The sequence below is a fragment of the Solanum tuberosum genome, unplaced genomic scaffold (genome assembly GCF_000226075.1).
Source record: "Solanum tuberosum cultivar DM 1-3 516 R44 unplaced genomic scaffold, SolTub_3.0 scf00649, whole genome shotgun sequence".
Classification (NCBI taxonomy): domain Eukaryota; kingdom Viridiplantae; phylum Streptophyta; class Magnoliopsida; order Solanales; family Solanaceae; genus Solanum; species Solanum tuberosum.
The window spans coordinates 92216-103567 of NW_006239561.1; the positions used below are offsets into that span (position 1 = coordinate 92216).

Sequence of the window (11352 nt, forward strand, 5' to 3'; positions counted from 1 at the left end):
CTCCCCCCGTCAGCCCCACCCTCTCTCCAAAAAAATTTAAGTTTATTTTTAAAAAATATTTTCAATTTCAATTCAAAAATTATTTTCTACTCTCTAGTAAAAATAAAAGATATTTCTCAAAAATATCTTTCATCCATAAATCAAACACTAAAAAACTTTTCCCAAAAATATTTTCTACTCATCAACCAAACATGAGAAAATAAAAAATCATCTACTTGTATTCCAGGAAAACATTTTCCTTCGTACCAAACACACCCTACATCTTGTACAAATTAATAAAGGGGGCTTAATGCTTATACTCAATTTGTTTTTGATAAAAGGTCATCATTTTTGCTAACTTATGGATATTGGATGAAGTGATCATTAATAATATTAATGCTTAACTCTTAAGCAACTAGTTTTGATACCTAATATATTGTCTAAGCTTCTTGCATATCATTTCCCAATTATTAAATTGGATAAGACTCTAGATGTTTGGTTTTAATTGGAGTATTATCTCATATATAAAAGTTTAACCTGTTTGAAAGAGAACATTTTTATTTTTTCTTAATTATGTCTTAAGTATGCCTCCTAATCATATGCGAGCATGATTATTTTTCATGGTACAAATATGTACGTAGAAGATCTTTTTGATATTAATGAATGACGCTGAAACTTAAGCCTAGGATTTTTCTACCTATTCTGACCATCTCTTCTAAAAGTTAAACGGTTAGAAAGGACATATTTTCTTTTCTTAATTATGTCTTCTAACCGTTTCTCCAAATAAAAGAAAAAGAAAGAAGAAAACCATTTCCAACATGGATATAGAAATAAAAAAGTAGAAAATGGTCAAAATAACTTCTTGTATAGAACATTATTCTCTTAAAAACCAAATTTCATTATTTATTTATTTTCCTCACTTTTTTCCATTTTTTATGTTTTAATTATACTGTAAAACTTTAATTACAATTTTTTCAATATATATAATATATAATAACCGTGGGATGTGATCCTTCACCAAATCCTACTAACACGAAATATTTTGTGCATTAACCGCCCCTTTTTTACTTTGGCAGGTTATGAAATTTCTACTACTTTTGGTAGAGTGGAAAAGATTGTCTTTAAGGAAGCAGTCTAAGATCCAAAAACAACTTGAGGACATAGCATCTCTAAAGTACTGAGAATTCTCCAACTAGTGCGTATGGTATATGCCTTTAATTTGTTGTATATAAATAAGAGAAAGAAAAATGAAATAAAATAGATGGAATAGAGAAAAGAAGTATGTCTTTTCTCATTAGTTTTAAGGCCTTGTACATGTTGGGTATATATCAAAACCAAAAAATATATAGATTTTGATAGTTATCTAGCTTACATCCTATGTATACTCTTATTACATTTAAATATGTTATTTATGAACATTACTTTATTTCTCGAAAAAGAAATAAAGATTGATAATTAACCAAGGAACACAACCAAATTAGATAACATGATCTATATAGCTATCATCACAATCCAAATCCCAAATAGAAATTGCAACTTCATGATTTAGAACATCTTGTGATGAGTTCAAGTTCTCATTAGTTGTTGCATCATCATCCCAAAAGTTTCCAAAATTTTCCACCACTCCATGAACTAATATTTGTGCATGATAGTTTTCAAAATCTTGTTGGATAGTGATTTCCATTTCTTCTTGTGGCTTTTTTATTTCTCCAATCAAGCTAGAAAAGTTGTCATAGGCACTTTCTTGATTATTTTGATCACTTTTAATTTTACCATAAGAGCAACTTGACTCATGTTCAATTCTTGAATTCTTGTCCTCAAATCCCAACCCTAATTGACTTTGTGGACAATTCATGTTTTGGCATGCATACAATACATCCTCCATGTTAACATCATGATCAAAGATAATGGACTTCCTCTTGTCATTTTTTCTCAACATTTGGGGAACAAAAGCAAGATCTAATTGATCTTCTTTATCCTTATTTTCTTCTTCTTTGGATGTTGAAATCTTGAGAGACCTAGTTAACTTGAGAAGGGCTTCTTCTTGGTTAACAACTTTAGACCAAGTAGATGTTTCTATGGCTGTCATCTTGTTTTGTAAATTCTTGGATTGATTCACCAATCTCCTCATCCTGCCTAAATCAGGAGACATGTGTTTGACAATTGCAGCCAAAACACTTACTTTCCATGCTTTTTTCAAACCATGGGGTTTCCTATAAGGTGGTGGACCTTGTTCTTGGGACAACCCTTGATCACCCCACCAAAGTTCATTCCCTGTCACAACAAACGATTCAAAATTTAAACTTCATGAGTTGATTAATAATATTATGAATATTTCAAAATTATGAGTGTAAAACTAATATCTATATAGTACTCTTTTATCCCAATTTATGTAACGCATTTTACTTTAGTTTTTAGTTTTGTCTCTATATTTAGAAAAAAATTCAACTTTATACTTTCTATTTTACTTTTCATAAGATGATTTATAACCACATAGATACCTATAATTGCTTTAGAGAACTAGTTTCGAAAGTTGTTATTTCATTCTTAAACTTTGTGGTCAGTCAAAGTGCACACATAAATTGAGAAGGAAGGAGTAATTACTTTTTTCAAGAAATTTAACATGTCTAAATATATTCTTCCTTTGTTTCAATTTGCATGTATCTTGCTTTTCTTGATTAATCTGTTTCGGGAAAAAAATGTCACTTTTTATATTTTGTAACTCTTTAATTCCAACGCATTCTACATGTTTAAGACCACGAGATCTGATTATCTTTTGATTCATTATATATAACTTTAATTAGTTTAAGATCTCACAAGATTGAAAACATCTTGAATTCCGTGATATGTTGAGTTAAAGTAAGACATATAAATTGAAATAGGTAGAGAGTTGTGATGTAGCTACCTGTTGGCCACCAAGGTGGGGGTGAACCTCTCTCCAAAGGGAACCTCCTTTGTGGAGGGATACAATGTTGCATTAGAGCTGAAAGTATTGAGCTTAAAGTAGTGTCTTGTAATTCTTCAAGAAGACACATAAATGAGGAATTAGGATCCAACATGTTCTCCTCCTCTACTAATTTGGGCAAGGACTTAGCAATGGCAATAGGGGCATTTTGATCAAATCTTACTTTCTCCTTCCACCATTGTTGCAAACTATCTGAACAGCCACTCACCAACTTCCCCTTCTCTGACACAATTCCATACACAAAGCCTTCACCCTTGCAAACCTCCATGATTTTTACCTGTTAATTAAACAAGAAAAGGCTTTGAATGACTATATATATATATATATATATATATTAATGGTAAGTTGGAGTGTTCAACTGACATCCTGGAGATAAATTAGGATGTAAATCTACTTGTCTAGATGTACATATTTAAAGTTGGAGTATTTACTTGTCAGTTAAGCAAAGTTTGAATATTATATATGTATTCCGTTGTAAGTAGGAGTGTTCAACTAACACCATGAAGATAAGCTAAGATGTACGTCTAAATGTGCATATTCAAAGTTGGAGTGTTTACTTCCCAACTAAGGCAAAATTTGGATATCTATATATGTATTAATTATTTTGTAAGTTGGAGTGTTCAACTGGAACAATGAAGACAAGCTAAGATGTACGTCTAGATATGCATACTCAAAGTTGGAGTGTTTATTTGTCAACCGACCAGGTAAAGTTTGAATATCTATATATGTATTATTTTGTAAGTTGGAGTGTTCTACTGACACAATGGAGACAAACTAAGATGTACATCTAGATATACATATTCAAAGGTGAAGTGTTTACTTATCAGCAGAGGCAAAGTTTGAATATATATATATATATATAAGTATTATGGTAACTTGTGTTCATCAACTGATCACACAATGAAGACAAGCTAAAGTGCACATCTAGATGTGCATACTCAAAGTTGGAGTGTTTACTTGTCAGTTGAGCCAAAGTTTGAATATCTATATATGTATTATTTTGTAAGTTTGTGTTCATATATCAACTGACACAATGAAGACAAGCTAAGATGTGCATACTCAAAACTGAAGTGTTTACTTGTCGATCAGTTGATTTTTAAATGTCTATACATGTATTATGCATATAGTAAATTAAAGCATAACATATATATATATATATATATATATATGGCAACATTACCATGTACTTGAGAATAGAATCTTGAGCTTTGGACATCTTTCTCCTTCTACATAAATATTGTTCTTGAGCTTTAACCTCATCAATCTCTTCTTCTTCTAATAATAATAATTTACTCTCTCCCTTCTTCTTGAACTTGTGCAAACGCATCCGGTCCTTCCACATTCTCTTCTTGAGTTCATCATAGCTTAATTCTTCTTCCTCCATATTTTTTCATACAAAGATATATAAAAGGGAAATATAGTGATTGGTGAGTGTAACAAGTAGTAACAAGGAACATATATTTATATTTTAGTTATATGTGCATGTATATTAAATGGAAATGCTAATATTGGTGTAAATTGGCGGTGGGAAAATGTACAAAATTTAGTGGCTATAATGATCTTCCCAAGGGTGAAAGAGGATTTTGGATGTAAGCTCTACAATAAGAGAGCTACGTCGATGCTTCATCTTCACTTTGCATGCATGTGAGTTGGGCCAATAATTGATCTGTCCATTTATTAGTTTATCAAAAAATCGAATGGTGGTTATTAACCATCATATATTTTTCAGCCCGTTAATTATTAGTATCAATCAATATCACTATCACAATTACAATCACTATTATCAGTCACATCCATCATTACAGTTACTACATAACAACCACCTCGACCATTACAACTACCATCATCATCATTACAAGCCACTAATTAACATCAATCATTAGTTATCACTATCTCTCCACCATCACTAGTGAACATAATTATTTATTTTTAATCAAACAATAATATTTATTTTATTAAATTAATATTTTCTATAAATATTAAATTATTTTTTTATTCAAATTATATATTTATTATGTTTATAAATAAATAAATCATGCATATTCAGATATTGAAATACAAACAATTTTATCATTTAATATTCAAATTTAAAAATAATATCTTAATCATTTAAATCAACATTCAAATATCTTTTAATCTTAATAAAGATAAATCAGACCTTAAATGTTATAGAGTAAATAGGACACCCCATAAAATGTCTTCTTAGATAAATACATGTGATTGGTCCAATGCCAAATGAAATTACTGAGCTAAAGGCAGAAATCAGTAATTGGTCTAACAATAATAATAATTTAAAATTGATCTTCTGAAAATTCATATTGCTGGAGGATTTTTGTGCAACTAGCAAGAGGCTCATTAGAAAGGAATCCCATGGAATTAGCGAAGCGAGTATTAGAGACCATCCCATTGTTGCTAGTGAGGACAACACGGGCACGATCGCGGCCCGTGTTGGGTTCCGCACACATAGGATCGGAGCTTCTAATGAGGACGACATCGCAAAATTCATCGCGGCGATCACTATTCACAAGGATCTTATATTCTCCTTTAGAGTTTGTAAAACCTTCAACTGTGTATGCCAAATCGTTAGTGTCCCTATTCTTGCACTCGATTCTAACCCTTGACCCTACAAAGTGCATTCAATATTAAGTAAATAAAAGTATATTGTATAATAATTTTTAGATTAGATGATCACAAGCTCTAACATACCAAAATAAATAGGCTTATTTTGTCACCTTTTTAAAAAAAAAAATAATGTTTAGTTCCACGGTAAAGATATATTAAGAGAGAGACATTGAAAACACCCCTGAATTTTACGCAAGTTATAATTAGTTTCGTCTTCGAATTAAAAACACTCATCTACTTGACTAACTAAACTTAGATACACCCCCAATCTGCCACATGACATAGCAAGTGGTCTCCAACTCTTGTAGGAGCATGAACGACTCTTAATAAAAAGTTGAGATAAGTGTTGAAAACACCCATGAACTTTACGCAAGTTATTAGTTTTGTCCTCGAACTATTGACAGTCTTAAAAACACTCATCTACTTGACTAACTAAACTTAGATACACCCCCAATCTGCCACATGACATAGCAAGTGGTCTCCAACTCTTGTAAGGCATGAACTCTTAATAAAAAGTTGAGAGAAGTGTTGAAAACACTACTAAACTTGGTGAGAATTTAGGAATGTATTTCTGTCATGTTGCAAAATGGAGGGTCTATTTAAGTTCAGTTAGACAAGTAAAGAGTGTTTTAAGGTTGTTAATAATTCGAGAATGAAACTAATAATTCGCATTGAGTTTAGGGATATTTTCAATACGTCTCTCGTATATTAATCAAAGAAAGAAATGTGTCACGTGTTGGTATCGTGTGTTCAAAATATCAAATTAGAAATGTAGAAGAACTAGAATATTAATCCGAGCTCATAAGTTGTCTATGTATTCTTAAGAAATCATAACTCACTCACTAATTTTAAAGTTTTGAATTACTTCCTCCCAAGATAAAACAAAAAGACTCGTGGAATATAATATTTCCTAGAAATTTGAAACTCCAAAATGGCTAGAAGTAGACAAATACATTGGATTTGCAAAAATGCACACAAAATTACACAAAAGAAACGATGATTCTTGCACGGGGAGTGACAAGTTCCAACCACAAATTCAGCTGAACCCAAATGGATTTGCTCGAACCTTATAATATATTCAATTTTACTTATTCAGTTTGGACAATCCACGATATTTTTAAGAAATGATGATTGATATAAATAGTTTACTTCCCTCGAGCCATTTTAATTGTCACATAACTATGTATTTTGAATGTCATTTTCTTATTTATTACTCCATCTTTAATCATTTTGAATATTAATTTCTCTTCAATAAATAATAATAATAATAAATTAAACTACACAATTACAATATTGAAGTATGTGTATATACTCTTCATTTATGTTTTTTTATGTTAATTAGTCAATGTTTATTACTTCTAAGAATAATTATTGCTAAGGAAAAAATGAGAAAAAAATTATATCTTGATGTTCTAAAATGACAATTACTTTAAGACCATTTATTCTTAGTAAGGATAAAAAATAAAAGGTAGAGTATCACAATATTCAGATTAATTGATGTTTTATCCTATATCTCAAAACTCATTCTCGTATCTCAAAATCCAACACATCTAAAACCTAAATACATATTCTACCGAATCTTTATCTCTGATCTAAACTTTATATTTTCAATGCGAAATATAAATTTATGAATAAAAATGATAACAAAAAATAAATATGAACTCTGAATCCACAATTAAAAGACAAAATGAATTCAAATAAATTTCACAACATTTAAATTTTGAATTCGCTTCTAAAAACAATAAAAATATATAAATAATGACTAGAAAGTAAAAGGGTTTGATAATATTACCAGGAAGATACATGGAGGCAGAAGTCTCAAAGCCACAACGACAAGTGTCACAATAAACTTTGCCAACAACAAGAAAAGTGTCCATAAAATTGGCACTAACATTAATAGAAGCAAATAATACTAAGCAAACAACAAACGAAGTTATCATTTTAGCCATATTTTTTTATGAACTCAAAGTTAAGTGTATCTATTCTTTGATTTTTATGTTTTCACAAGTTCTTGGCATGTAAAATATAGATGAATTGGATATGATGATGATAACAAAAAAAACAAAAAAGAGTGGGTGAAAGTGACATAATTGAAACATTGGGGGACCCATAGTGGCTTTCTCTTCTTTTGTGGTAGCGTAAAGAGTGACTAACAGCTCGGCCCTGTAATTATTCAAAATTATGAAACTGACCCTACACTCGATTGAGATTAAAGTCAAAAAGTCAATTGGTATAATTAGAATGAAAATATAACGAGAGGTATAATTTTTTTAATTCGAAAAAGGGTCAAATATACATTCAAAATATAACAAGAAAGGTATATTTGGAATGAAACTATAACGAGGGGTATATTAAATTATTTTTTATATTAAATACCTGTATTTGTATGTAATTGGTGTGATTTTTATATATCTGGGATATCAGATATATAGGAGAGGGAGGAGCGAGATGGAAGGGAGGCGAGAGAGATATGTTATGTATTTCAGATATATGCGAATTCACTTAGATACAATGTATCTAAAATAAATTACACCTAATTTTGACCTCATAAATCATGCGATACATATATCTAAACACACCAAAATTTGACAAGATTTGTAATATTGTAAAGTAAAGTGTATCTAAATAATTACCTCTTAAACTAGTGAAATTTATATAAATTTTTGTAATGGACCTTTAAATCTTGGCCCAACTAATTACCCACGTGATGATATTGACTGAGCATTTCTCTGCAAATTTTGGGGAAGTGCAAGAATATTCGATTTTGATATCATCATTTAATTTGTTTCCCTTTTTTAAAACAAATTTGCATGTGTATCTGTCTCGGACAACATCATATATATGAAGTCTCGACAAAGTCAAATTTCAGACACTCGTATGGCTAAATTTCATTCAATTTGTCCAAATTTCAATCATTTTATATTTGAAGTTATGCACCATGATTGAAGTTTAAAAATAATCGAGTGGACTTCATCTAGGAAAAACTCATTGAACTCCTATTATTATTAATTTAAATAACACAACAGACTTCATTCATATCAAACTTCAGATATTAGCGAAGGGACAACAAATATCATAAGATTATCAAAAGATATTACAAAAAGAATCATATCTTATAGTTATATTATACGTTCTCTAACTTTTTAAGCTAAGATCCACAAATAATTTTCAAATATGTTTTTGCGTAAAGTTGTTAGGGAACATCAATTATTCCATTTGATACGAAATTAAAGTGGTATCTGCTCTTAGTACATTATTTTTTTTGGAAAATATAGTTTCTAATCAAATTAATTAAAACTAGCTAGTTTAATTGAATTGCTTCGTGACAATTTTCTTATATTTAATAGTTGTTTGACGCAAATAAAAAATCCTCTATTGATAGTTGAAAATTTTTCAAAGTTATATTATGAAGTATATATGAATATTGTTAATTGTGACATAAGTTTGAAAATAATAAAATAATGATATGAAATTTGATTTTACTATTTTTATCAAGCCGAAGATAACTTAAAGATGTGTTATGAACCTAATGTGAATATCCGCAAGGATGCCACACAAACAACTATTTAGTCGAGAAGAAAATAATAGAATCAAACAACTTTCACAAAAGTTGATTTGGGATTTAGATTCAATAAGCGTATTGTGTATGTACTTAGGCAAAGTATATATGTGTCTCTCAACCCCAATTCTCTTTGGGTCCTTTCATCTCCCTATCTTTATCTTGTTGTTATAAAGTTCATTGCTTTCAATATGGGAAAAGACTTAAATATGTCATCAAAATTTGAGAAAAGACTCATTTATAGTATCCGTTAAAAGTTTGGTTCATTTGTATCATTTTCGTTTGAGAAAAAGGTTCATCCATGTCATTATTTGTTAACTAAAATGGCATAAATAAGCCAAATATTTAACTGATGACATAGATAAGTCTTTTCTCAAAGTTCGATGACATATTTGAATATTTTTCCTTTAAAAAATTATTTAGTTAGTGACGTGCGTGGTCGAATCATAATTGACCACGTGTAAAAAATGATCTTGCAAAACTGAAACTATTTTTAGTTAACAAATAATGGCATGAATGAGTCTTTTCTCAAACGAAAATGATACAAATGAACCAAACTTTTAACGGATACTATAAATGAGTCTTTTCTCAAACGAAAATGATACAAATGAACCAAACTTTTAACGGATACTATAAATGAGTCTTTTCTCAAACGAAAATGATACAAATGAACCAAACTTTTAACGGATACTATAAATGAGTCTTTTCTCAAACGAAAATGACATAGATGAGCCAAACTTTTAATTGATGGTATAGATAAGTTTTTTTCTCAAAGTTTGATGACATATTTAAGCTTTTTCCTTCTCTCTATTTGTTGAGCATTAAGTTGAGTAAATTATAACATTCATTTTAATATTTGTTACTTCATTCATCCATTTTTACTTGTTTATTATATTAAAAAAAAAATCCACTTTTATTTGTTTAAATTAGAAAATCTAGAGATATTTATCACTTAATTTCTTATTTATACTTGTAATTAACTATAGTCATTTTTCAATGCAATTCCAAACTATTAAATTTATTATATTAAAATATATATATAGTAAAATTATTATTTTATTTATTGATTTTTAATATTAGCTTGATCTTCTTTCAGCTTTTAATCACCTTACAACAAATTAAAGTTACATTGTCCAAAGAAAACAAAAAATAATTTCTCAGAAGATAAGTTATTTATATTTTTATAGAATCTTGGTGATTGTATTATGAATGAAGTCAACAATATTTTTCATTATTTATCTTTCGATGAAGTTTCTAATATAATTAAGATCTTTTTATTTTAATGCCTCTATCAAGAATGAAGTGACATCTTGAAGTATTATTTGATTTTCCCAGATTTGTTAGCTATTTAATATTCAATTATACCATGTAGTTTTATGAGGAATTAAAGTCAAGCTTGCCTTGCCTTTCTAAATTTACTAACATTTCTAATTGAAATAACAAATCAAATTATAGAACAAATGTTAATTTACTAATTAAACCCAAAGTTAGAGTTTAAAATAATGAATTATTACTTCTTTCATACTTGGAGTTCGATTATTTTTACTGATTTACATCAATATCTCCTTTTTAGATCACCATTTAGATTATGTCTCTATCTTAAAATTTGTGTAATTGTAGCCCTTGAAATTGATGAAATATTGTGTTGTTGTCTAACGTCTAAAAATTATAGGCTGTGATCTAATATTTCCTCATATCATATTCAGATTTATCAAATAAGATGTTTGATATGCGTTTTGTGTACAAGAATTAAGATCTCTTGACCATATACAAAATGAATATAATAGAAAAAAATAACCTTTACGACTCTCTTACGTATAAAAGTAAAATCTTTTATAAATAAACAATAAAAAGAATTATTAAAAAAAATTTGTTAATACCCTACAAAATCGATTCTGCCGATTAACTGTTACTGATGACATGAAATTATTTTTAATTTATTTTGCTTTGGAGCTTTATGATCGATAGCATGAGTAAGACATTTATCTTTTTAAAATTTCTTTTTTGATCTTTTTTTTATCCGTCACTTTTTAGTAGTCTTATGTCAAAGAGCACTTAGGTTATGGCCTACTTTGGTCCCAATAATTCACACTTTTGTGTCACATATTAGCTATTGAAAATGATTTAATTGTATGTCAAATCATATAATGGCGTGTGTGTAAATGGGAGGTAAAAAGTTTAGATTAATTGTAACTTTTAAATATATATATATATATATATATATATA

General features: G+C 29.0%; 3 protein-coding genes across 4 annotated transcripts in view; 1 reads left to right on the plus strand and 2 right to left on the minus strand.

Moving 5' to 3' along the window:
- LOC102592898 (probable trehalose-phosphate phosphatase H) overlaps positions 1-1228 on the plus strand; it is a 7252-nt gene extending 6024 nt beyond the window's left edge. For both annotated transcript variants that reach the window (XM_006366474.2, XM_015304906.1), the window contains one exon: positions 1056-1228. In XM_006366474.2, coding sequence (XP_006366536.1) covers positions 1056-1160 — 105 coding nt within the window. In that variant the 3' untranslated portion in view covers positions 1161-1228. The remainder of the gene's footprint in view (positions 1-1055) is intronic.
- A 95-nt stretch (positions 1229-1323) lies between these two features.
- On the minus strand, positions 1324-4328 carry LOC102593238 (putative ETHYLENE INSENSITIVE 3-like 4 protein). Its single transcript, XM_006366475.2, has 3 exons — positions 4125-4328; positions 2885-3221; positions 1324-2253 (listed from the first exon to the last, which is right to left on the minus strand). Exons 1-3 carry the CDS (start codon positions 4326-4328, stop codon positions 1457-1459), a joined length of 1338 nt encoding a protein of 445 aa, XP_006366537.1. The 3' UTR covers positions 1324-1456.
- Positions 4329-5086: 758 nt separating this feature from the next.
- LOC102587046 (major pollen allergen Lol p 11-like) lies at positions 5087-7580 on the minus strand. Its single transcript, XM_006366458.2, has 2 exons — positions 7359-7580; positions 5087-5567 (listed from the first exon to the last, which is right to left on the minus strand). Exons 1-2 carry the CDS (start codon positions 7513-7515, stop codon positions 5236-5238), a joined length of 489 nt encoding a protein of 162 aa, XP_006366520.1. The 5' UTR covers positions 7516-7580; the 3' UTR covers positions 5087-5235.
- Positions 7581-11352: the final 3772 nt, after the last annotated feature.